Genomic DNA, 27753 nt, shown 5'->3' with positions numbered 1-27753 from the left:
TGTGTCACATGTGGCTTAGTCTCTGAATCTTGTTAGAAAGCCCTGTGAGGGATGGTTCAGATATTTATCTTTAACTACTGCTGTGCAACATATGCAGTTTAAACATGGGCAGAGAATGTCCCTAATAATTCTCCCCTTGGGGGCACATTCATCAAAGTTCAACTGGTCTGCATACAAAAAAATTGTTGTTTTTTTTTAAGGTTGAGACTTTCGCATATTTTCTGCAACCTTTTCGTACATTTGCGCAACTTTTTCGTACTTTGCGTCAAAAAGTGCACCAAAAAATTGCAACAAATGATAAATGAATAATGAGCTGGAGAGAGTGCAGAGACGTGCAACTAAACTGGTATAGGGGATGGAAGCTTTAAGTTATGAGGTTAGACTGTCATGGTCAGGGTTGTTTTCTCTGGAAAAGAAGGCACTTGCGAGGGGACACGATTACTCTGTACAAGTACATTAGAGGGGATTATAGGCAGATAGAGGGTGTTCTTTTTTCCCATAAAAACAATCAACACACCAGAGGCCACCCCTTTAGATTAGAGGAACGGAGCTTCCATTTGAAGCAGCGAAGGTTGTTTTTTACAGTGAAGGCAGTGAGGTTGTGGAATGCCCTTCCAAGTGATGTTGTAAAGGCATTAACAGAATCTGCCATTAAGGGGTAATAGTTATTCACGGGAGCACTTACTGGTCACAGCTCTGTATGTGCTACACGTACTGCCGCAAACAAAAAAAATTCACAGCTGCACTCACCTTAGGCGATTTTCTGTGGTGTAAAGGCTACTAGGCATAAGGCAGCGCCCCAACAATCTATAGAACAAAGCAGAAATAAAGACTGCACTCTGGGGTAAGCTTCCCAGCTGAAATTGTACTTGAGTGCAGTCTCCATTTCTGCTTTGTTCTGCACGTACTGCCAACATCCAGACAGCATATCACTCCACCAATCAAAAGAATGTACGGAGCACCCACACAGCTTTTGAGGAAATGGCGTGAAGCCACAAAACACGTCAAGCGTATGGTCCAATTTACACACACATAGCTTGTTTTTAAATGGACTGAATAAAGAGTGATTTTTATCCAGCGATGTTTGGGTGCTCCATACATTCATTTTGAATGCCTTTAAGAGGGGTCTGGATGAGTTCTTGAACAAGCATAGTATCCAAGGCTATTGTGATACTAAAATCTACAGTTAGGGGGAGATTAACTAAGGCACGAACGCTTCGAATGTGTCCGAATGAGTTTTTTTTCATAATGATTGGTATTTTTGCGACTATTTAGTCGCCGTCGCAAAAAAAAAAAAAAATCGCAAAAAAAATTGCGCCGAGTACGAAAGTTTCGGATTCATTCAAGCTTTAGTATTGTGACTTTCCTAGGGCCAGGTTGGAGCCATTGAGTCCTATGGGAGGCTTCCAAAATCATGCAAAATCGGAAAGGTTTTTCCGCCATTTACGATCGTTCAATACGATCGTCGCGACGGCGACGAAAAAGTCGCAAAATTTTCGTTTCCAATCCGAATTTTTGCTATTCAGGATTCTAATTCGTGCCTTAGTAAATCTCCCCCTTAGTATTGGTCTTTTTTCAACCCATTTGATAAATACGCTTCTAATAAACAGCAATAGAATGGAACAGAAATAGACAGAACGTGGGTGAGTTTTTATGTATTATGCTTTACACTTACATTTTAATAAATCTGCCCAGAAGAATTCAGTATCAAGTAAGGTTGAATTTGTTCTAGCTTCACAAGAGTAAATTATGTTATGGATTACAAATATGTTGGCATTCAGTTCAATAGCCACATGAGAAGGGATTTAATTTGTTACTATTGTGGATGTAAACACCACTACTGACTAAAAAGCATGGTATAGCACTCTTTCCTACGGCCTCAGGAATTGCAGTAAGAAGTTTTTTTTTTAAATTTAAAAAAAAAAAAAAAAGAGCAAAGAAAGTGATCAGACAAGTTTTTATTTCCAACAATTCAAATCGGATACTATTTTACAATATTATATTAGCTTACATTTTATTATTGAATTACCATCAAAACTTTCATAAATAGTTAATGCAGGACAAATGTAATTTTTTTTTTTATAAAAGGTGTATTGTTTATATATTTCTACATAACCTTAAACAGACTTTTTCTAAATAAGCAGGTTTTAATTAGGCCAGGCAAGTTTCTTATTGTACCGATTTGCATCCAAAATATTCATGTAAAGTGTACATTACAACAAGCCATTTTAAAAAATAGCTCTATTTTTAGCATTACATTTAAGAACTCAAATTAAAACAAACATTGAAAACAAAGGGAGAATGAATGGTAAATACCAGAAAACTAACTAGAAATGATGGTGAGTACAAGGGAGAAATGATTAAAGACTTACAGTATACCTGTAGTATGAAAGTATCTCTGTACCTATTTTAGTAACATAGTCGTGCTAAATGTCATAAGGCCAAAGTCTGGGAAAGTCTTACATATGTATCAGCTATTTATTCGCATTAAAGTCCTAAGAATTTTTTTTTGATTGCAGGTATAATTCAGAACTGGTCACTCAAACTGTACGCAAATAAATCATTCTTTCCTGTTGCTTATAGCAGCTCTCCCTGTATTATTTTACTGTATATGTGATGGGTACATCACACTGACTCCAGTGAGACTGTTGATAGCACAGAGAAAGGTCTGTCCTTAATATAAAAAGGAAGGGGATACTCAGATGCCTTCAATTAATCTTATACCCTTGATCAAACTGATTAAAGGAAAAAATGTACATAGGGCATTTAAAATGAGCCATAAGCAGAGAAGGAAACTATGGTGAGGGTAATGGTTTATGGTAATACACGATTCTGCACGAATGTCTAACACTGCAAGTTACAGGAAAACCCATATCTTTATTCAAAGACTCGAACATATTCGCATATCTAACAAAATGGAAGCACCAAAGCATCTCATGTGAAGAGGTTTCAAACACTGCATTGTATCAGCTGGCCTTAGGATGATAAAGTTTAAGAAAAAGAAAAATTGTTGCATTTTTAAAATACTAGTTACACTAAATTAAAAAAAAAAAAAATCCAGTGTGGTCATATTTGAAAGTGAATCCCAATTTTGCTAGAAAGGTTTACTTACACAGACTAAAGGTGGCCTCAGACAGGCATACCCCATGGATATCAGGCTGAAAATTGCTCCAATATCAAATTAGGCAGGTTAAAAAATGCCACCAGGGCAAGGAGCATATCAGCTCATTAATGAGGTCATCACACAAAGGCCTACACCCCTGATGGTCAAACGATTGGGTTAATCTGATATTGCCGCCTTAAGGTGGGCATATTAGGTAAAGATCCACTTGTTGGTCAACCTAACCACAATTAGCAGATCTTTCAGTGTATGGCCACATTAACTGCAAACTTTCTGACAGGCAAGTGTTTTGCATTGTGACAGTATGTCCAAAAATGTAAATCTATGCATTTTTCCACATGGAAATCTATGCATTTTTCCAGAAACTGACTTTCTTGGTCAATGATTAGCCATATTATAAATGATTTTAACTGACTGAAATAGTTACTTCTTAAAGTAAATGATATATGGAGATCAAGGGTACAAAAAAAATGTATATGGCAAGTACTACAGGACGCTTTTTAGGTCTTTATATTCTGTTGCATGTTAATTTCAACAAGACTAGAAAGTTAAATTGTAATGTAGGGAAATCCAAAACGCCACTTAGTGCCGTAGTATCAGCTTCCCCCTGCCAATGCAATTGTGGAACCCTTTACTGCCATCTGGCCCATATGGGTGACGAACGACCCCATTATTTAAGCCAAGAGAAACTGGCAACTTCTTAAGTGCAAGAGGGCTACATGGTAGTGGCTTACTTTCTAGTAGTAGGTTGTGGGCTGCAGCCCTGCGGCGTTGGACCCAAGGACTAGTAGAGCTCATTGCATTTTCTGCAGAGTGGTCTGAAATTTTACGGGAAAACTCTGGGCTTGTGCCAGGGCTTGGGTAATCTCCAATTCCTAGTTCAGAAGCTAACGGAGAAGGGTTATGAGGAGAAAAAGACAGGCTTTTACGAGCATATAAGGTGCTGGGGCGTGGGCTACTAAAGAAAGGTGGCTTAAACATCATACTAGGGCTGGAAAAAGTTAGAGGTGAAAGATACCGTGGTGCCAAGACTGGGGAAGCAGGAGTACTATCTGATTCAGATGAACTATAGAATGAAGAATCTTCAGTTGTGTATTGAAGTCTTTCCATGGCTCTAATTTCTTTTCTTGTCATCTTTTTGTCTGGTAGGTCTAAGTCTTCTTGTTCTGCAGTATCAATTACATTTTTTTTTCTTGTACCGCGACCACTTACAGGGATTACCTTGATCCTGTCAATATTTGTAGAGGACACTTTCCCACTAAGTGCTTCAAGAGCCTTTCTGGCTCCTTCTAAACTCTCATATTCTACTAAAGCACAATTCCTAGTAGATAGTTCTGGATACCTTGACATGTACTTTCTAATGTCACTTGGAACTTCCTTTCCTGGTTTCAAAATGCGAATGGAAGTGATTAAGCCATAAGTGGCAAAAACAGAAGTCACAATTTCCATTAAATTTTTTTGTTGGCAACTAAAAGATCTTTTCTCTGGATCAGATATATTCCAAACCAATAACTGCTTGGTGGGTGGAAGTCCAAGAAGATAGTCTGGTAATGGGTTTTTCCGTCTTACTTTAGTCTCTTCTTCATTGACCTCAAGTTGTTCTGAAAACCGCAGAGCATAAAGAGTTTTCCTCCAGTCTCTTGTCAGGTATTTTATCTGCAAATTAATAGAATTTAAGATGTGTCACATTATATTTATGGATAGTCTTACCAACCTCGACTATTCTGACTAGAGGGAGAAAAGGTTTTTTTGTAGCATGAGTGGAAATATGCATCTGTTTATATAACCTTAACAGGTTCAATTTTAAGTAAAAGGTCTGTGCAAGAATATTCATATTCATATAACATTCTTTCTGTAGGTAATAGATAGAAGTCAGTTAATTATAGTTAACAATGTATAGGCGTAGGAGGTAAAGCCTCTAGAGCAGTTATCCCCAACCAGTGGCTTAGGTGCAACATGCTGCTCACCACCTCCTTTGATGTTGCTCCCAGTGGTCTCAAAGTAGGTGCCCATTTTTAAATATCTAGCCTGGAGGCAAGTTTTGGAAGCATGGAGACAGTTTTACTCCATGCAGAGCCTCCTGCAGGCCAGCATCCCACATGGAGCTACCACATAGCCAATCACAGCCCTTACTTTGCATCCTCAAACTTTTTCTCATGTTTGTGTAGCTCCCCAGCACTTTTTACATCCGATTGTGGTTTACTAGTAAAAAAAAAAGGAGTTTGGGGATCCCTGCTCTAGAATATAAAAATGGCATCTACTGTGAAAGTTGTTAAAAATTATCTTTTCAATGTATAGTTAGACAGTATAGTTAAGACAGCTAAAGAATATCCATTGCAAACTACATTCCTCAAGATTCTAGAAAGACTGTCTGTAACTAGGGGTCTAAGCAACTGAAAAGGTCAGTGTGACGGCACCGAGCCGCACAAAGGACGTGGACATAGGGTCGGACTCACACACACACACACAATTCCTTTAGACAATAAGGCTCTTTATTGTAGCTTCAGCATTGCCAGTTTGCTCAGAGTTCCTATGGTAGCTAGCCTACACTTAGCGGTTCTACCTGCGGGGGGTTCCAGGGCTGGATACTGCTACTTCTAGGCACTGGAACTTGTGGGTACAGCTGTGATGGTTACAGCTGGGCAGTCTCTGTGATCTTCCTTGTGTATAATAAAGACTAACAAATTGGAACTGTTGGCAGCCACCTTTGTAAGCCAGAAAGGGAGCAGCCCCTGTCGTAAATGCAGAACAAGGTTTGATTCCTTCTGCCAACCCAAAGGCAGCTTCCAGAATGGCCAATCACAGCTGATACCACTGGGCCAATGAGATGCCATTTAGTGAGCATGCCCAGTTTAGTCTGTATGCAGGATCCAGACAGGGCACAGCCCTTCCAGGGGGTGTTGGGGCCAACTATGTGTATTGGATTACAGAGGGTCCTAGCTTTATTTGCCCTCACAGCAGGGGTCAATTACCTTTGGAGAATAGGAATTCAGGCTGGCTACACATTACATTAAACAGACATGAGCACAGGATGTACCATTTGCCCCACACTTACATTATAGCAGAAGAGATAACATTTTTTCTCAAAGTACATAGAAAGTTGTTTTATCACAGTCAGTCCAGGAAGAAAAATCCTGTATCCATGTGGATCTTTTTTTAATAAATTAATTGTAAGAATACAAGTATATACAACCATATTGCACTATGATTACAGTGTCCACTTCCAGAAGAAACAGAAGGGAAATGGGATCTTAAGAGGAGCTCTTTACTGCACAAATTTGTCTGGCGACAAGCCTTATCTTGTATCTTAGCATGCTACTTAGTTAGAAACCTACAGGGCTCTGGTGAGACGTTAATAAGGTAATCTGGTAACAGGAAGACCACTTTTATATGTTCTTTACCTAGGGGCGAGGTGACCATTTCATCAAAAGTCTGACTAGGCAATCAAAGTCATTTAAAAAAAAATGATCTAGAAATGGTCCCTAAGGGGTTTTGATTGTTTTTTACATGTCCTGAATATTAGTTAAATCTAAGAAAACTGAACTGTTTTATAAATACAAATAGTCTGTTGCCAACATCATAAATTATAAAGGAGCCACAAACTGAACAGATTACAGCCTAGCTTGGTCCAACCAAAGAATTAAAATAAAACAAACATGCATTTTACCTTTTTAAAATAGATAACATAGTATTACTCACCTTTTTAAAAGATGTGAGGAGTTTTATGCTGACATAACCCATCTTGTTCTTCTGGACATGCTTAAGCAGGAAAGCATCATGGGACAAATTCTCATCCGATAAGTAGAATTCTACCTGACTTACAATTTTTCGAACAAGTTTCAAGTCAGGGATTCCACTGTCTCCTTCATAAGAAGAATCATCCAGTGTTTCAGTAAAGTCAAAGAAACTCCTTAAAAAAAAAAAAAAAAAATATTAGTAGGGCTGTACCAAATCTAAAATTTTTAGAATTTGCCCAATATGAAATCCTTCCTTCTAGCCAAATGGGATACTAACACCAAAACCTAATTTACATATTCACAATTTTATTTATTTATTTTTTTATATCTGTAAAACAAAGTGACTTTATTGCCCAGAGCTGTAAAAAAAACGTGACCAAGGGTTCAGGCTCTTTCCTTTGTACAGTTAGGATTCTAACTTCAAAAGTCCTAAGATTTAGCTGAAACACAGGGAAAGAACCCTGGATCTGGTGGCTCCCTTAACAGAAGTAATCTTTCTGTGAAATGCTCCATTTAAACAGGTGAAAACCCGTTATCCAGAGAGTTCCAAATTACAGGAAGGCCACCCTCCCAGAAACTCCAATTCATGCTTGGTTTCTTTATCCTAATAGCACAGAAGATGTTTGGGCCTCTCTTGTGGTTTCAAGATCTGAAGGCTCGGGGTATTCTTAAATGGACCCCTTAACCCTTTTACTGCCAGCCATTTTGGTCAAAGCGGAACTTGTATTGCCAGACAGTTTTTGAACATTTTGCACGGTTTCACTTTAGGGGCCTTTCCTCGGGGGACTTTTAGTTTACCCAGGAAAACAATATATTGTTTTTTTCAGAACAACCTAAGCTTTCAAAATATGGTGGAATTTTTGTGTAATTCCAATTTTGTAACAAGATATAGGCTTCTAAAATGTCTAAAAATGAAAAAATATAAACACACATACTAGAAAAATTATTTTATGCATGAATATACAACTGATTTGGAAAGTCCCATGTCTCCTGAATGTGCCAATACCAAATATATATTGTTTTATGGAGATTTCTCACTTGTATAGGTCAAAAACTCCCAGCAGTACATTACCAAATTTCCAAAGCACTGCTCCAGAAAGCTGCATACTTTACATTTCAAGGACAAAAATTCCACTAACAGAAGGTTTATCCCAGAAAATTGTACATTTTTGGAGAGAACAGATTCTGGGGAATACAGAATAGGCACAACTGTCTGTCTACTCCAAACTATCAAGTTGCAATGCTTTCCTAAAGTTATTGGTTTTTATCAAAATTCGTGAAATTTTTAAAAAAATCGCTTCAAAGCTTCCTGTCTATAGTATCTTAACTCCTACAGGTCATAAAGTAACCAAATAAAACACCCTAAATATGAACGCCAGGGGTCCACTGAACAGTTTGATGCCCAATATGTATAGGTTTACCTAAGTATGTGGCATGTAGGGGCCCCAATGAGAACATACCCCCATATGATCTATCATTTCTGTTATTTCAGCGCCAGCAAAATCAACACATTTACATTATATGTGGGATAAAGCTAGTAAAAAGTATGCTCACCCCAGAAAGTCATATTTTTGCAAAGTACACATTCCCTCGAATCTAAAATGGGTAACCATGTCTTTCTACTCCAAAGTACCATTAGGTACCAAGATAAAACACCCTGAATTTGAATGCCAGGGGTCCACTGAACAGTTTGATGCCCAATATGTATAGGTTTACCTAAGTATGTGGCATGTAGGGGCCCCAATGGGAACATACCCCCATATGATCTATAATTTCAGCTCCTGCAAAATCAACACATTTACATCCTTTATGTGGGATAATGCTACAAAAAAAAGTACACTCACCCCAGAAAGCCATATATTTTGGAAAGTACACATCCCCCCGAATATATAATGGATGAACATTTCTTTTTGCTCCAAAGTACCAAGCTGTAAAGCTTTCCTAAGTTTGCAGATTTTTATGACATTTAGAAAATCGCATAAAAATGTTGCAATTTGCCGCATTTATCTCTCACAATTTCTTGATAAAGATCAGATAAAGTCAAGTCACCCCAAATAGGAACACCTAAGGTCTACTGAACAGTTTGATGCCCAATATGCATAGATATACCAAAGTCTGCGGTATGTACTGACCCCAAAATGAAAATAGCGCATATGGATTTCTCGCCTGCCAACTCAGCTTTTGCATACAGAGACCCCTGACAGCGTATTATGTGCAGTAACCCCCCCTAACTATACAGAGACCCCCAGAAAACCATATATTTTTGGAAAGTACACATTCTGATGAATTTAAAATAGGTAAAGTTATTTTTGTACACCAAAGTTACACCTGGCAAAGCTATGCTAAAAACAGATTAGGAACACTTATACAGGGATAAAAATGCGATAAAACCACAAAAATTGTGCAAATCAGTGAAACAAAATAAGTCACATGGCAGTGTAATTAGTGGTCAGAATATCTGATCCAATAGTCACGCTGTCAAAATAAACAGTTTTTAGGTAAAAGAAACTAAAAACAAAGTGGTAAAATGAAAAAAAAACAAATACAAAAAAACCCCAAAGTGTTTGTGTATTCGTGTGTACATGTGTAAAAGTTGTGTGACAGTGTGTAAGTTTGTATATGAGTGTATATAAGTGTACAGTATATAAGTGTGAAAAATTTTAAACAAAAAAACCTGCTAAATTGTGTGCTGTAAGTGCGTGTAAAAGTGTGTGTGTAAGTGTGTAACTGCAAAAAAAAAAAAAAACAAAAATCAACACCTTACCTGTCCTGAAGCACCGATCCACGCTGCAGTCCAGCAGGAACTCAGTGGGCGGCGGCACTTGGGGGAAGGAGGAAAACGGGAAGAAGCAGCAGACGTGATGCGATCGCGTCTGCTGCTTCTAGGATGGTCCTGCGACGATCGCGTTGCAGGACCAACATGACAGCCCCCATGGCTCCTTGCCCATGGGGCTGTCATCACTAGAAACTCTCTGCAGCGGCGGCACATGCCGTTGGCAGCTAAGCCCTTTTTCTGCCACAACGTATCCCACACGTCGTTGGCAGTAAAAAGGTTAATGTATAGAGATCCAAATTACGGATTACAGGTTCCATACCTATACTACACATTTAGGTTTATAATTTTAGGTAAACACTGAAACATACTCAGATACAATGTTTGAAATGTTCATAAAGCTTCAAAGAGCTTTCAAAGATCTTGAAATTCTACAAGAAACTCCATAGCATAAAAAAGTTATATCTTGGAAAACTCTGTAGATTCTTTCTTGGTCATTTTTAATACCTAAAACCACTAGAAGAGGGACAGCTACATGTGGTGTGATTATTTCACCAACAGTCACCAGGGGAGCAAGATTGTGTAGGTGTCTGAAGCAGAATAGTGAAAAGGGGCCAATTAGTAACCCCACATTCACTGTGTAAGCAATGCGGTAAAAAGAATGTTGTTTGTGACTGCAGGCAACGAATACCAAAATTTGGAGAAGCTCCTCACGTTGTAACATCACATTCTCATTTATTTGTTACATCTGTGGTTAGAATATGGTGAGAACCAGGTTTCAGTGAAAAACAGGTGCAGTTCCATCATCTAATTTACAAGTATAGGATCTAATATACAGAAAACACCGGATTTATAATTATGGCACCCAGAGTCCACTCCCATCCCCCGCTCCTCACTATGGATTGCAAGCACGCCCATTTATTTCACATACAGAGCACTGGGGACAGGATGCACTGAAGTTTTTGCATCCTGTCCCCAGAGCTCTGTATGTTGGGTGTGGCTGGGAGGCATTTCACCCCTAAATTTGTTCTGCCCTAGGCCCTAGCAAATCTTTGCATACAGAATGCTTAGAATCTGGAATTTTCTGTATGAGGGATCTTTCTATAGTTTGGATATTCATACACTAAGGGCCAGATTTATCAAAATGTGAGTTTAGAACTTAAAAACATAAAAACTCACCACTTGCTATACAGTCCTATGGGATTTTTAGAAGCGCATTTTGCAATGGCTGAGAGCTAGAACTCAACATTTGATAAAAATACTTGTAAAAAATCCCCATAAGAATAGAACAGGAACATGCATGTATTAAGCTCTAAACTCATATTTTGACAAATTTGCCCCTAAGTCTGCTAAAATTATAAAAAAAAAACAAAAAAAAAAACCTACATTAAATAAATTCAATAGCATTGTTTTCAATGAATATGTATTCATCTCAGCTTAGTTACCATGAGATACTGTTTTATTATTACAGGGAGAAAAGGAAACCATTTAAAAAACATTTGCTTAAAATAGACTTTGGGAGATGACCTTTCTGTAATTCAGAGATTTTTGAATAATGGGTTTCCAGATAAGGGTTCCATATACCTGTATTGGTATTGTGTGGAGATACCACCCTAGGTATCCCAGGTACATTGGTACCACAAGAAAATTTATAAGAAAGAAGTGTATGTATAGTGTAATGTAATGTAATGCCTCTCTGTTAAGTTGATGTTACCAACAGCCACCCCCTACCCCCCATAGCAACATGCCTCAGGGCTTATTCCAATACCTCATAATATAGAGAAATATATATAGCTGCCAGGAAGGAAATTTGATTGTTGAAAGAAGGTAATGCTTATTGCTGAATGTAATTTGTTTGACAAGAGTATGTTTTGTATGTGTGCATTGAATACTTTGCCTGGATAAATAATTCTGAACAAATAAAAGGACAAAATTTCCATATCCGAAAAGGAAGTTGCTTTTTGGAAACCTAATTAAAACAGATGCAAAATGAACATTTGTTTGGTCAGTAAGGCACAAGAATAATGAATGAATAAATATTAATGAAAAACCCTTTTGCCTCAGTCCCAAAAGCAGCACTTATATTTGAGATGAGCCCTTCTTTTATAGGTAGGAAAAAAAACACTGCCCCCAAACTTTAACTGCACCCGATAAAACCCTCCTTCACCAGGAAGACAGCAGGGATTTACCAAGCAACAACAAGCCAATAATATAAGAAGGCAAAATTGTGCCGCCTGTGGGTCTGAGGGAAAAGGAATTTTTGGTAAGTAAAAATTCATTATTTCCCTCATGTCCCATCAGGCAGCACTTACAAATGAGTAGCAGTATATTAGGGTGGGATAAGTAGAACAGCAATGCAGCACTCCTAAGTTTACCATGACTATAACAGAAGCCATGCTACAACAACAATATAGTCTATAACCACAGTAACAACAGTTATAGAAGGCTGCAATTCTTAAAATGGAGGCCCATGAGGCCTATTGTTCTTGATAATGAAATGACTGCCAGGGGGTGGGGGCGCTGAATGTTTCAGGGAGCTGCCCCCTTACTCCCCCTGGCCCAAGAGAAGTGTAAAAGGGGAGGGCTATCAGGTGCTTTAAAGGTGAGGATGGGAGAGAAGGGATAACTTTTTTGCTTTTGTATTTTTCCCACTTTCCCAACCCCTTTTTTAAAGTAATACAGGTTCAGTATTCTTCAACAGGCCAGAGGTCACTAGCAAGAGTTACCAAATGTACATCGGAAGGCAGAGCAGCAGAATGCAGCAGGACAGAGAAAGTGTCAGATGATGGGGGCTATGCCCAGGCTAGTGATTATATGGTCAGGCTTGCATGGAAACCTGGGATATGGACCACCATTGGGCACAATAAGAAGAGAGAAATCAGGGAGAACAGAGTTAGGGGCTCTGGGATCTTCCTTGGTGGATACTCTTAAAGCGGAATGCAGAATTAAAGAAAAAGTGGGGTGGGGCTATTCCCAGGCTTAGTAGGCTGTGATTGTACTGTTAGGCTTGCATGGAAACATGTGTTATGGAACACCATGGGGGGTGAGGAGAAGAGAGAAACTAGGGAGAGCAGGGCAAGGGGCTCTTCCTTGGTGGGTACTCTTAAAAACTTACATGTGTGTTAACTGGGCCACATTTGGTGGAGGGGACTTACTCCAAAGGGCAGATTTAATATGCCATGTAAAAACCGGCAACAAACTCCGACAGGCTTTGCCCCATAAAAAACAATGCAAAATCTGAGTTTCTTCTTCCACCAGAAGTTACGTAAAATAAAAGCATAACATCTGACATTCAGACGACGAACTTCTCCTTTATGTTACACAACTTTTTACACTTTTTCTTCAAGGAATTTAATTTTACACAGCATAATAAACAGGCCCCTAAATGCTGCTCAAAGCAGTAACCTCTGGTCCCTTATATTTTCCATAAGATTCCGTGTTCAGTGTGGTTATTTGATTATTAGGGTGCTTTGGTTGAGGTTGGTCATGTGTGTGTGTGTGTGTAGGAGCAGTAACACATAGGGAACATGGAACATTTAGGCCTCAAGTTACACTTGTAAGAAGGTGAAAAAATGTGTATTTAAATGTTGGGAAATGGGGTAAAGGATTGTTGGTTAACCACTAGGCAGCAGTATAGTTACTTAGAAAAGTTAAAGGAACAGTAACACCAAAAAATGAAAGTGTTTTAAAGTAATTAAAATATAATGTACAGTTGCCCTGCGCTGGTAAAACTGGTAAGTTTGCAACAGAAACGCTACTATAGTTTATATAAATGAGCTGCTATGTCAACACGGGGGGCAGCCATTGAAGCTGGGAAAAAGGAGAAAAGGCACAGGCACATAGCAGATAACAGAAAAGCTTTGTAGAATATAATGGGGTTTTATCTGTTATCTGCTAAGTAACCTGTGCCTTTTCTCCTGTAAATGGCTGCCCCTGTGGCTACACAGCAGCTTTATTATATAAACTATAGTAGTCTTTCTAAGGAAAACACACCAGTTGTACCAGTACAGGGCAGCATTACATTATATAGTACAGGTATAGGACCCATTATCCAGAATGCTCGGGACCAAGGGTATTCCGGATAAGGGGTCTTTCCATAATTTGGGTCTCCATACCATAAGCCTACTAAAAAATCAATAAACCATTAATTAAACCCAATAGGATTATTTTCCATCCAATAAGGATTATTTATATCTTAGTTGGGATCAATTACAAGATACTGTTTTATTATTACAGAGAAAAAGGAAATCAGTTTTAAAATTCTGAATTATTTGATTAAAATGGAGTCTATGGGAGACAGGCTTTCCGTAATTCGGAGCTTTCTGGATAATGGGTTTCCGGATAAGGGATCCCATACCTGTAATTACTTTTATACATTTTCATTTTTTGGTGTTACTGTCCCTTTAAGTGTAATTTAGACCCCTGGCCACCAGAGGACAGTGCAGGCAGGAGGATATAAAAGGAGCAGCCACACCCAGGTTCACGGTCTTTGACAGGACTGTGGGGTCAAATCAACACCTATCCACAGGAGGTGAGTCAGGATCTGGGCAGTAGTAGAGGAATAGCTAGTCTAGGTTAGAGGGGTGTAATAGGGAGCATTATATGTGTGAGGCAGTCAGGGTAGATAGAACAGGCAGCCTCCGCCCCAACCAGGTAAAAAAGGGGAACTAGTTTCCAACGGGTCTCCCATTAGTCAGGAAATCCAGTGCCAGAATAGGAACAGTTAGAAAGAGTGTAGAAGGCTTCTGGCCAGAATCTGTAGATAAAAAGGTCCATGGTATCAGAATTGAAATGTTAATTTTTCTAAATTGTGTAACTGGCCTGGAAAGTCATTGGAAGGAGGAAAGAGTTATATGTACCATATGTACCATTTAAAGTGTTTCATTGCCTGCCTGTTTATATGCAACAGTGACATCGGCTGTGAATAAAAGGTATTTGCATGAGGAAAGTCTACCTGTTTCTTCCTAACCGGAGTTGGTCTATCAAGTAAAGTTAAGGGCGCTGTCCCATTAAGGAATTATTACCCACGTCCTAACTACAAACTGCCAAAAGAACTACAGCAACAGTCAATACTAAATGTCCCATAGCAAGAATAGTAACCTGTAACAGTCACACTGTACCCACAACTATTCTGTAATAATGCAGAAGTCTGCAATAGAGTAAATCTCTCTCCAATAAAGACTACTTTACAACTGCTGTAGTCAATATCTTGACAGCAGGAACACTAGAAGGCAACAGAGAAAAAGGGAATCATTTTTAAAAATTAGAAATATTTTCTTTTAATGGAGTCTATGGGAGATGGCCTTTCCGTAATTTGGAACTTTCTGGATAACAGGTTTCCGGATAAGGGATCCCATACCTGTAAAATAATAGAATATAGAATAGATCTAGTTTACTATGCTGAAGAGTATCGAGATAGTACCATAACAGGGGGGGATCTGCAGCTCAATAATAATACAGTATATGAACAATAGCACATGATAATGGTAACGAACTGTTATTCATATATTGCCTTAGCAATTATTATTATTATTATTATTGATATATATAATAGACACTGCAATGTAACTACATGTTACAGGCATAAATACTGTAGTATTATATACCAGACTGTGCAATGCAGCACATACTGAAATATAGAATGTGCTGGAAAAAAATTAACATATAGTAGTAATTATAGTTATAATATTATAATTATAGTTATAGTTATACTTAAAGGAACAGTAACCTCTAAAAATAAGTGTTTTAAAAGAATGGCAAAAATGTACTGTTGCCCTGCAGTGGTAAAACTGGCAAACAAGCTGCCGTGTAGCCATAGGGGTAGCCATTTAAGCACAGGATACACAGCAGATAACAGAAACTCTGTAGTATACAATGGGATTCTGCACAGCTTATCTGGTATCTGCTGTGTAACCTGTGACTTTTCTCCTTTTTTGCATTAGATTGGCTGCGCCCATGGCTGCACAGCAGATTGTTTATATAAACTATAGTAAACTTTCTGAAGCAAAGGCACCAGTACATTATATTTGAATTACTTTAAAACACTTTAATTTTTAGGTGTTACTGTAATGTATTACAGTAATACAGACGCCCTTGTAGCCTCTGGGGCACTCTTATCAGAAGAAATAGGCACATAACCTTGGTGTGGCAGTTTTCTAGAATCACCAGCCAAAAGTAAGCGGCTTTATATTAAGGGTGCATAGAGATAAACTCAGTTACAACATGAGCTAAATATGCTCTATTCAGGGCCACAATTAAAGAGATGCCCCGTAGTCTTCATAGTGATATCTGACTTTAAGTACTAATATCTTCTAACAGGACTACCTTTAAGTGCACCTCAAGGCATATCCTCAAAAATTCAGGATGGGAACATCAGCTCAGCCACACAGGATCCATGGTCTTCATGTCTAATTTTATAGCCAGAGTATGCAGATACAAAATAATCCTTGTAATGGCACAAAAGTAAATATATCTGAGGCTCCTGCAACCAAGCTTACAGGCAGCTAATAACAACCAGTGATGCTTCTCTGACCCGATAGGCAGGGAAAAACACTGCTGGCTTTCTGGTAGAGGAGGGTTTTATAGCGTGTGGTTGAAGTTTGGGGTGGGGGGGTTGTGTTTTTTCTACCAATAGAAGGAGGGGTCTCATAAGTAAGTGCTGCCTGATAAGAAGTGAGGGAAAAAAACTATTAATCACTGATATATTCTATGGTCAAAGAGATCAGTATATAAACCTCTAGCACTCTAACATTGTTAGAGTGAAAATGTGAAAATACTCACCCGTCCAGGCTATCAAGGTGATCATTCTGACTGTGATGGCAGCTACTGTTATTTCTTTCTCTCAAAACCAGACCGGAGTCAAAAGAGTGCTGTTGCACACCAACAGGAATGCTGCGGCTGCTGGATGGAGATCTTTGGGATGAACAACAAGGAGAGGACATTGTTCCCTAAAAAGGCTAGAAGACAAATGTTGAGAAATTCTTATCCCAGAAAGCATACAGTTCCAGTACATAGTACTCTTTTTTCCAAATATACTCTTCTCTGTAGCCAATATAAATTTGGTAGTGTATGGCCAATGAAAGAGGGGTTGCTTTCTCTGCTGGCATTTATAGGCAGATCATTTTTTCCCTGCTAGATAAATATACCAGAGAAAACCACCCATCTGACATTGGCCTGAGAGCATGACTGGGCACCCTTACACACACATCATTTTCTCTTTGCATACATTGATGCCATCAGAACAGATTATGGAGGATTAATTACCAAACCCCCCTTTTTTTCAATCCTATTCTCAGCCCTAATGGAAAAGTGGCTTCCAGTCTTAGTTGGCAGCATGTAGGGGGGCCAGTCTAAAACAAATTATATAAAAATTAACAATGGAAACTCTAAGTCCACAATAACCCTTGACATTTCTATTTTAAATGTTACTGGCAATAGTGTGATATTTGACAAATAATTCTCCAAAGTATATTTTGTACATTTTCTACAACATTTAGGGGCCCATTAATTAAACCACGATTTTTGTATGTTTAAAATCACGGTTGGAAAAAAATTCGGAGTAACAACGATAATTTCTGATGTTCAAAAACGTCACAAAAATGATTTTCTCGGTCGTATGAAAACATTGTGTTTGCGATCCGAAAGTCACTAAATTTTCGGATGCAAACGATCGTAAACGGCGCAAAACCTTTCTGGCTTTGAAACCTTCCATAGGACTCAATGGCACTCTACAGCTCCAACCTGGCCATCAGTTTTAGTGCTTAGTGGTGATGTGATTTCTGTCACATGACTCACTGAAAAATTGTGTATTATAATAAATAATGTGCCCCCATAGTAAAATATGAGGATCTTAGAATTCACCGCAGCGTTCCTGTATAAGGCCTTTGGCCTTGTGCTTTTATATATATGTGTGCGGCTCATATACCAAATCAAACAACCAGCACCAAGGGTCTTGTGGGTATATTAATTAATATAATATATATATATATATATATATATATATATATATATATATATATATATATATATATATATATACACACACACACACACACACACACACACACACACACACACTTGTTTCAACAGGTATTTTACCTCAATGTCTGTGGGGTTTTAATTCACTTTTTTCTTAGTGTGCATTTATGCCATTTTATATTTATGGAGTGCGGAGAATGTTTAAATACAGTAATATATACAGTATGTATATACAGCCTAACCAGGTCTTGTGCACCTAAACTTGCCCTTTAAACTAAAGGATAAGCAGCATTACCATTGAATGTGTATAATTATTAGACATTATAATTATAGACATGTAGGGGATCAGAGAACCCTGTCCCCTGTTTCTCAGTCTGTGATCTCATCCAGCCTAGCTACAGCCTGGGGAGGGATCCGGTTGGCTGGCTGCCCCAGTGCACGTCTGGGAGAGGTGTGCCTAAGCTTTGGAGCCAAAAATCTAGGGGCGGGCCCAGCAGCTTATAAAGGGAGCCCCTGCTGTTGTTTGCCAGAGTTGAAAGAGATACAGTGTGAGCAGCCATATTGTGTGTTAGACTTGAAAGGAAAAAGTCTGCTGGCCTGCCAGGAAGGAATCAGTCCTCTGTGGTATCTCTTGTGTGTGTCCCCTGCTGTGAACAGGTATTGCTCGTTTGCCTGCTACGTGGGAGCAGCCACCTTTATACAGGGAAGGTACTCTGGGGCAGGTAGCGCTACCTGGGGGGACTAAAGAGCTCTTGGGGAAGGGACTGAACTAACCTAAGGGTTGTGTTTTATCCGGATCCAAGTGGGGATTGGGCATCTATAGAGACTGTCTGTGCCAGCTGTGGATAAACTACATGGGTTCCTCAGAGCAGGAAAATCAGTTATACATAAAGTGTTAACTTCCAACTCCAACAGTTATATAAAGTTTAACATTTCTGCAAAAGCGGTGTGTGATTATTTCCTAGTGGAAATCCCCTAGAGGTGTGTTCCTCAGTGTCCACTAGGTGGAGGCACTGCGCTGTTCCCAGTTCCCAGTATCAATATTCTTTGAAGAACACACATCTCCTGAAAAATACAGCCCATATTAAGTGAATGTGCCAAGAAAGGGTTACAGACAGAACCCCATTTCTATGAGTTGGGGCACTGTCAATTGCAAAGAGAATGGGATCATTTGCAATTTTTTTCAAAACCCTATTTAATTGTAAATAGTGCAAAGACAATATATCAAATGCTGAAACAAAGAATAAAATATATGCTTATTTTGAATTTGATGCCACCAAAACATTATAAAAAAAAAAAAAAACTGAGACAGGGGCATGTTTTCCCGCTGTTTCGCATCCGTTTGGGAAAATCTATTGGCAGCAAAATGCCAAAATGACTTTCCTTCTCCTTTAAATGAGCTTGGGCCCAAAGAAGGTTGCGTTGTTTCTGGATAAGGTTTATATATGGTTTGTGCTTTGCATGGTGGATTTTAACTTGCATTTTTGGATGCAGAAATAAACTGTGATAGCAGTCAGTGGTTTTCAGAAGTATTCCTAAGCCCATGCTGTGATTCACTACAGAATTGTGTGTGTGTTCTTAATGCAGTGCCACCGGAGGGCCTGAAGATTATGATCATCCAACACTGGCCTTGCTTACAAAGATTTCTTTAGTTTCTTTGAATCTTTTAAGGATATTATGAACTCTAGATAATTAAAACCCCAAATCAAATTCTTTGCAATTTTATATCAAGGGAACATTCTTGGTTGTTGCAATATTAGTATGTGCAGTGTTTCACGGAGTGGTGCACCCCTACCAATTATTACTTCCATGAGACCCAATCGTACTGGGACCTCAGGGGCCCACCAGAAAACCTTAGACTATAGGCTCACTCTCAAAACTATTTTTCCTCCTTTCCTCACCCAACCCCTTTATTTTCCTAGTCTCTTTTATTTACATGCTAGCATCTATCTTTCCATCTCTTTCTCCCCATTCAGAAATAGGAAATGATAATGAAACAGGCCAAATGATCAGGAGCAGAAGGGGCCACCGATAGTTTTCCTGGTATCCTGGTGGGCCAGTCCGACGCTGCCTGATGTTGATGATGATGGTGAAATGTTCCAGCCATTTGTTGCCTGTCCCACCCGATTTTCTTTTTATCTACATTTTTTCCCAACTATACATAAACATAGCAGTTGTGTCCTTCTTGGAGATTTGGAAATAGCCACCTTAGTGGCTTATGGATGTAGTGTGAAAAATTAAAGGAAGGAAAAGATTTGGAGTAAAGCAATTTTAAATATAGGCAAAGTTAATTGTTTAATCAAACTACACGACCAAAGCGTGGGTTGTGAGGTTATACAGCTGAACATTATATGGGCGCTAAGATTCCCTAAAACAATTATTCTAAAAATAAGTCTACAGCTTTCTGGAATGTTTGCAAGCTTGCTTCCCAGAGCCAGTGATTCAGAGTTTCTGTGGGACAGCTGGAAGTAGGGTGGATGTAGAGTCTCCGGAGTGGTACTTAATACAGTATCCTGCAGCACCCAAATTTCCTCTCATGTGCTGGGAATGACTGCATATTCCACTTAACACCATAAGCATACTCTATTTTAAGTTACGTTATACCTTCTTTCGGGGTCCCAACATTTAAACCTCTAAAGAGACAGTTACATTCCTAAAGGGTCGAGTGCACATATAATTTTGGCATGCTTAACTCCCCCCTGCAATAAAGATATTGTATAAAAAGCATACAGGCACATATAAAAATAAGTTTGACATAGTGGAATGCAAAACACATTGTACAGTATACTGCCTTAGCAATGTGACTAGTTCAGAAATGCAAGAATTCTTTTGAAAATTTATATAAGGATATGAAGATATAGAATAAATATATATATAAATAATGTACACACACACACCCCTATATGCAATATATCTGAAGGTAGTTTAGATCCTACTAAACTACCTTCATGCAGCCTGTCTGAGCACTATCTAACATTGGTGTCCACACAGTGAGACTGACACAACCCAGAATCAACAGATTGTTAGTTTGATCTATTCTGATCTATATTTTCAGAGGAGTGGCTATAAGATGCCATAGAGAGTCATTATTTATTGGGCAAATGCTGGGCCTCTGTGTACCTGAAATGCCAGGGCCCATTTTGAATTTCAGTCCAGTCCTGGCTACAGGAACTTCTAGCATATGCTGTCTTGCAGATTTAACTTACATAGTACAGGTATAGGACCCATTATCCAGAATGCTCAGGACCAAGGGTATTGCAGATAATGGGTCTTTGTGATTTGGATCGCCATATCTTAAAGGAGAAGGAAAAGTTAAGTCACTTGGGGGTGCCAAAATGTTAGGAGCTTTCTGGATAACGGGTTTCCAGATAACCGATCCCATACCTCTAAAAGATTACTAGAATGCTGATAATTCTATTTTATCTGTTGTCACTTCCAACTGCACTCACATAGGAATCAGATCAACATTATGACAAAGAAATGCGAGACTACTGATAATTTAGGACAGCCACACACTATACATTTTCCAAAATAGCCCATGGTTAACAAAAAAATGTTGGGAGTTGTCCAACATTAATGCAATTAATGAGTATCTGCATTAGTACTTGCCAGACTGCCACTTTAGGAAGACTTGCCTAGAATTTACCTATTTTCAGGGACAATATGGGCCTTTCTGCTACTTCTGCAATCACCTGCAGTCCATCATCCAGGCTGCACTGGAACCTACTTATCACTACCATGTTGTTGGCCCGCATGTGGCTTGGGATTGGGAACAATGGCGTAAATTTATTGTACTGGCCCACAGTAATAAAGAGCTAAACTTTCTGTAAAAAAAGAAAAAAAAAGTTGACTTGAGCACCCACGGTGTGACCATAGCTTTTTCTGCACATCAACTTTACACAAGTGACAGCTAAGTTTTGCTTGTTTCTATACTAAGCTCCATCAAGGAACACAAGGAATATTTTGCATTTTTGAGTTGCATAACTACAGAAACTGCTTCCAAAAGCAAATGCAGGTACATTCATTTTAAAGCATCCAGGGCTTATTCTGGCCCACTGATAGAGTTTAGCAGGCATAATTATAGCAGCAGTAAGATTGCTCACATTATGAAAACCTTAATCCTCTTTCCAGCATGCACAAGATCAAACATTTTATTGGATGCCCTGACATGCTTAATTATAGGGGAATGCGAGTTACCATAATAACCCATGCACAGAAGGTCTTAAATCAGGTCCCACAGGATTCCTTTGTGCCCCAGCCCTGATCAAAATTTCATATGAACTCATTTCAATTTAGTACTAACAGTTCCTCATGGAAATGTCTATATTAGGCTTTTCTCACAGGATACTTTCTGTAACCTCTTCACTGTTAAATAACAACCTTCAGTTTTCTAAAACAATTTCCAACCATCTTTTCATAAGTAGGGCAAAATTAATGTCTTATGACAAGATGGTATTTCTTTTAGAAATCTCTTCATGCTGCAGCAAGTAATGCCAGAAGCTATGAGGTTTTGGATTACAAGGCCAACTACCCTATTAAATACAAGTAACCCTATAAAAGCATTCATTTCCTGGAAGAAAACCAATTCATAATCCCATGTATGGTGTACCCATTAGACTTTTGTAAATTCTCATAAGAAGGACCAGTCTCCAAATATACAGATAACTATAACATTTTGTATATTGTAAAAGGTCAGTTACAAATACTTGAAAGCAAGATGAAAAATACACTTTTTATTTATATAGAAGTATGATGGTCTATATGTTATAGCTTTCATGAATTTCAAGTTTGCTCCACCAAACCTATATGTGTACATTATAGACGGGAAAAAAAGCCACAATGCACCATACAGAAAAGTTCTATTCAAATACACAGACCACCCTAAATCCATTAAAAAAAAAATAACTGAACTGATTTTTGTGGTGGGTTGCTTAAATTCAAATCGTATTGGGACTAGAAACTACAATACCTTACAATATTAGTCTACTAACCTATAGCAAAGTTGAAAGTGGCACTTTTGAATAATGGTGCTCCATTTTACTGAATGTGACATTAGTAACAAAAAGAAAATAGAAAAACTCCAAAAAAAATCCATGTCATCCAATGTCATAAGCTGTTCAGGTTGCACTAGGGTTCCTAAATATTGCCTTGGAAAAAGTTCCATTGTACAAACTTAAGTCTAAGGCTTGGGCATTAAAGAGGTGTTACATAGGCATTGCAGCCTGATCACAATCTCCCACCATAATCACTGACAATGGACAGTTCACTTAAAAGATTTAAATAATTAAGTCAATAATAGGATACTGCTAATAACAGTATATAGAATTCAGTCTAAGCACTGTATACTCACCAAAGAAAAGAAAAACACCTATTATATAAAAAGAAATGTAATATAAAAACAAAATCTACCCTACTGAATATACTGTATAAAAAGCCAGTGCTGCACTGGGGTGCCATGGGCCCACAAGAACATCATAGGCCCAGGACATCTCTCCAAACTTTCCTTTTCATTCCTTTCTTTAATTCTCTTAATTGATTTGCTTTGCATAACATTATCCATCCTTTCCTTATAGTTTTCCTTATATATTCCCTCTCTTTACTCTAACTGTTTGGCTTACAGAAGGACAAGACATCGTTAAGCAGGGGTTTTAGCTATGCATTAGTAATATAACATACATAGTAAGTTGGGTTGAAAAGAGACTACCCTGTATTTCCTCACTTGTGTTCTGATATAGAATTAGGAAATGCCACACTGGATTTCCTAGGGTGCACCAAAGAACAGGCTTTCAAGATATCATCAAACATAAGTATAAAAGATGTTGGTGTGACTGGTTCAATGGTGGAGTTAAGAGCCGATAGAATTACTCTACAGTGGGGTGTACTGGAAGATACAGTACCTTTTGTATGCAGAAGTACAGTACAGATAGTAAGCAGGTAAGAGTACAATCTTTTTAAATTTAACACAAAACATACTGTACAGTACCTTTAAGTTTTCTGAGCAGAAAGGCAGGTAAACAAATTTAGATAAAGAGTACAACCCAGGTAAGAACTCTGGTGTGAGCATTTTATATAGTTCATCTAGTAGAAAAGAAGCAGGTAGAGAATAAAAAAGAAAAATCACTAATGACAACATAGTTTAAATATACCAAACAAGCCTGACTAGAGAGAGTGGCTTCCTTCTAAGGAGGAGATGACCAGGGCTATATTAATGTTGTTAATGAGTAAGGAAAGAAAGTACAATAGTGAACAACTATATCCACAGCCAAAGGCAATGACAGAGGAGTTTGAGGGGATACTGAAAATGTATGTTAAGCCTCTGAGGGGTGATTACACAGCTGGAGGCAGCCCAAAGAGTTGCAGAACAGAACAAAATAGACCCTAAGGGCTAAACTCCACTGGAGGTTTTGACCAGATTTTGTGGGTCAGATTTTATCTGATCTGGTCATGCAAGAGCACACACCACCATGCAACACCAAGAGATTTTGTAGTATCCTATAAAATCTGATCTCCATAGACTGTAATGTAAAGTTGGATGAGAAAGTCAGATGTGTTTTGTTTATGCATCTACATACTGTACGACAGTCAATGTATTTCAATGAGAAAGTCTGTCCGCTTCAGATTTTCTCTCCTTGGATGAAGATGCAGCACACAGAATTCCCTTCTGACAAGTGTTGGATGGAAATCTTTTCATGTAGTTTACACGTCAGATTTTTAATCAGTTTCATTATATTTTAACCCATGCAACTACATCTGATTTATAGGATGTGTTTTGTCGATCTGACAAGGATTTTTAAAATCTCCCGTGGAGTTTAGCCATAAGTGTGAAGACGATCTTTCTTGCAAGCATTGCTAACAAAACTGTTTGTAGTGCCAGGACACCAGCAAAGTATATACAGAACTGAGCAGCAAGGAGGTCCTAACACATAGGGGCTGATTTACTAAGACACGATTTCGAATTGGAAAAATTCCGATTGGAAACGAACATTTTGCGACTTTTTCGTATTTTTTTTTGCGATTTTTTCGGCGTCTTTACGATTTTTGCGTAAAAACGTGAGTTTTTCGTAGCCATTACGAAAGTTGCGCAAAGTCGTGATTTTTTCGTAGCGTTAACACTTGCGCGCAAAGTCGCGCCTTTTTCGTAGCGTTAAAACTTAAAAGGCGCGACGTTTCGCGCAAGTTTTAACGCTACGAAAAAATCGCGACTTTGCGCAACTTTCATAATGGCTACAAAAACTTGCGTTTTTATGCAAAAATCGTAAAGACGCCGAAAAAAAAATCGCAAAATTACCGATCATTACGAAAAAAACGCAATCGGACGCATTCGGCCCGTTCGTGGGTTAGTAAATGTGCCCCTTAATGTTATGCTTTGAGACTACATATTTGCAGTTATTTATTAGGTTCTTAAGGAGTTGGGACAGAGGATCTTCACATTTAGCACATGAAAATATAAAGGTTGTATATAGTTATGAGAGCCTTGCATACATTCAGTATTTAGTGGTCTATTGATAAAGCAGAACAGTTATATATAATACATTATATATAAGAACAGTGACTGTGACAACTATCAGTTGTAGCTTTGAAAAAGCAACAAACTACATGATTCCATCATCAGTAGAACAAAAATTTTAAACATAAAGAAAGACCAATAAAAACAAGTGCAGGTAAAATGCCCTTACTGACATTGTTCTTACATAGAAAAGAGCGAAACCCCAGAAAGTCAGCCAGCTAAAATTGGATGTGCAGACAGCCACAAGAAGAGAAACGCAGCAAATAAATTACATGCCTTCGAATTAAAAAACTGAATGGAAGAAAGAGAGACACACAGATACACAAAGCCATTTGGAACTCTGTGCATACCACAGTATAAGGGTAATGTACAAGAAAGAACATTCAAACTAAGCTTTGATTAATCACCAAATAAAAATGAATATTTACAAATAAAACTATATGTACAAATAAATCTATGTTCCCTCTAATGTACTTTTGGCCATCTTCTTAGTGCCTTTTGGGAGCGGTGCATGCAGAAACATGAATGGATTTAAATATACTAAAAATTCTCAGTTTACACCACAATGTGTTATGTTCGCTGATATGTGCATGCATAGCTTAGAGGAAACAATGGGTGCCAATGGGTGTGACAAAGTCTCATACATGAATACAGTCTCAATAAATTACCATCTTACCTACAGGAAAAGTGCCTCTAAGTTAATGCAGTACAGGTGAATAACTACTACTGAAGCACTCACACTTAGGGGTAAACACAGGACTGACATGAATACTGCTCACTGCTTGACTAGCTTTACCTATGTACATATTTGTGCTTCTGTACCCAAGCAGTCTAGTAGAACTATGAGTCTTGTACCACAGTCCCCTATGTAGCATGTGTAACAGCAAGAGGGAAAAAAACATTTGAAAATGAATAGGATGATCCCATTGAAAATAGAACAGATACATGTAAAACCTGCTGCTTGCTCTTTTTGCTCTAATTTACAACAGGTTAAACACAGACCCTTACAAATACAGTAGAGGGGATTATAGGCAGATAGGGGATATTCTTTTTTTCACATAAAAAGAATCAGTTTGCCACCCCTTCAGATTAAAGGAACGGAACTTTCATTTGAAACAGCGTAGGTGGTTTTTCACGTTGAGGGCAGTGAGTTTGGGGAATGCCCTTCCTAGTGATGTTGTAATGGCAGATTCTGTTAATGCCTTTAAGAGGGGCCTGGATGAGTTCTTGAACAAGCATAGTATCCAAGGATATTGTGATACTAATATCTACAGTTAGTATGGATGTTGGTATATATGGTTTATGTATGTGAGTGTATAGAGAGGTCAGTATGGGTTTATGTATGCAAGTGTATAGATAGATCAGTATAGGTTTATGTATGTAAGCGAGTGCATTGATAGGTCAGTATAGGTTTGTGTGTGCTGGGCTCACTTGATGAACTTTGGTGTTTGTTCAACTAAGCTAAACTATGTAAAATGCTCTTACTAATGTAGGTGCTAAACTATACCAATCGGTTACACTGAGCAACCAATAAGTTCTATGCTTTAACATTCTAACTTGCAGAAAACTAATCATACCAATCCATTAGTAAGTAGATTTAAGGTTAATACGTAAGTACAATATATTTAAATGGGACCTAAGCCCAAAAAATAAATGGATGTAAACATATCCTGAATGGTTGTCTATTTTTTTAATTTATATCATAAGTTAAGTTAAACATTTTAGACTCTTAATACCAGGCTTTCAGCCAGCAGCTCTCTTTGAAAGTCAGTGTGTCAGCAAGCCCAACCATTTATGCATATATATATATATATATATTATATATATATATTTATTTATTTATTTAACCCTAGGGTTGTGGACTAGAGATGTTGATTATAAGCCTGATATTAGCAGTCTATAAATTAAAATCTCAGAAACCACTGAGAATTTTAAGTGAATGCAAATTGCAAAAGTACTCACATTCCTAATAGATTTTGCATAACTATAAATCCCATATAACCCCCCAAGTGCTAAACTAGAGGGCAAGGTTCAGAACATTACAGTTTTGTATCTGCTTTATAGTCAAGATTTGGGCTAAAATGAAATTTATGTCACTTAGAATCTAGTCATAAAATGCTTGTTCCTGATCATGTCTGGAGAAGCAGATTGTAATCCAGGCTGTTCTGGCACCACGTTAGATAAATAACCAAGTTCTGACATTGTAGCCAATAATTGAGAACTGAAATAACATGGGTTGTATCCAAAGATCAAAACTCACCAAATACTGAAAGTTGCTTCACCATTTCCCCTCAAAGCAAATATCTGACAACCACAAAAGCCAGAGGGACTAAACTGCTCTGATTTATCAGTCTAAGCCTCTTAAATGATCCATTTAGATCACCTGAATGTCTCTTAAAGGGAAACCATAAACGTGGATGAGTTAAAGCACACATGCCAGCACTGGCCTTTAACCAGAGATACCCATGAAAAATGCATTGCATTGGGTTGTGCTGAAATGTATGCAGGCCCTATTTAAATATAAATATTTCATTGTATGTTTAAAGAGCTGCTTGCTATTTTCAAAAATATACACATCCAATTCACTATTGGTGCATATAAAATATTCCTAGTGCAGGGCTATGTGATTGTTCCTATT

At 38.2% G+C, this 27753-nt stretch overlaps 1 protein-coding gene across 1 annotated transcript; it reads right to left on the bottom strand.

The window, feature by feature from the left end:
* Positions 1–1943: 1943 nt before the first annotated feature.
* larp6-like.1 (acheron) lies at positions 1944–27392 on the bottom strand. Its single transcript, NM_001079168.1, is given in 4 exon segments — positions 1944–4777; positions 6821–7031; positions 16412–16587; positions 27376–27392. Coding segments are annotated over 3 exon segments (1446 nt in total). The 5' UTR covers positions 16573–16587; positions 27376–27392; the 3' UTR covers positions 1944–3703.
* Positions 27393–27753: the final 361 nt, after the last annotated feature.

Source organism: Xenopus tropicalis, chromosome 1, assembly GCF_000004195.4.
Source record: "Xenopus tropicalis strain Nigerian chromosome 1, UCB_Xtro_10.0, whole genome shotgun sequence".
In the NCBI taxonomy this organism is placed as follows: domain Eukaryota; kingdom Metazoa; phylum Chordata; class Amphibia; order Anura; family Pipidae; genus Xenopus; species Xenopus tropicalis.
The sequence above is the reverse complement of the archived record's forward strand: the minus strand, read 5'-3'. Positions and strand labels throughout refer to the sequence as shown.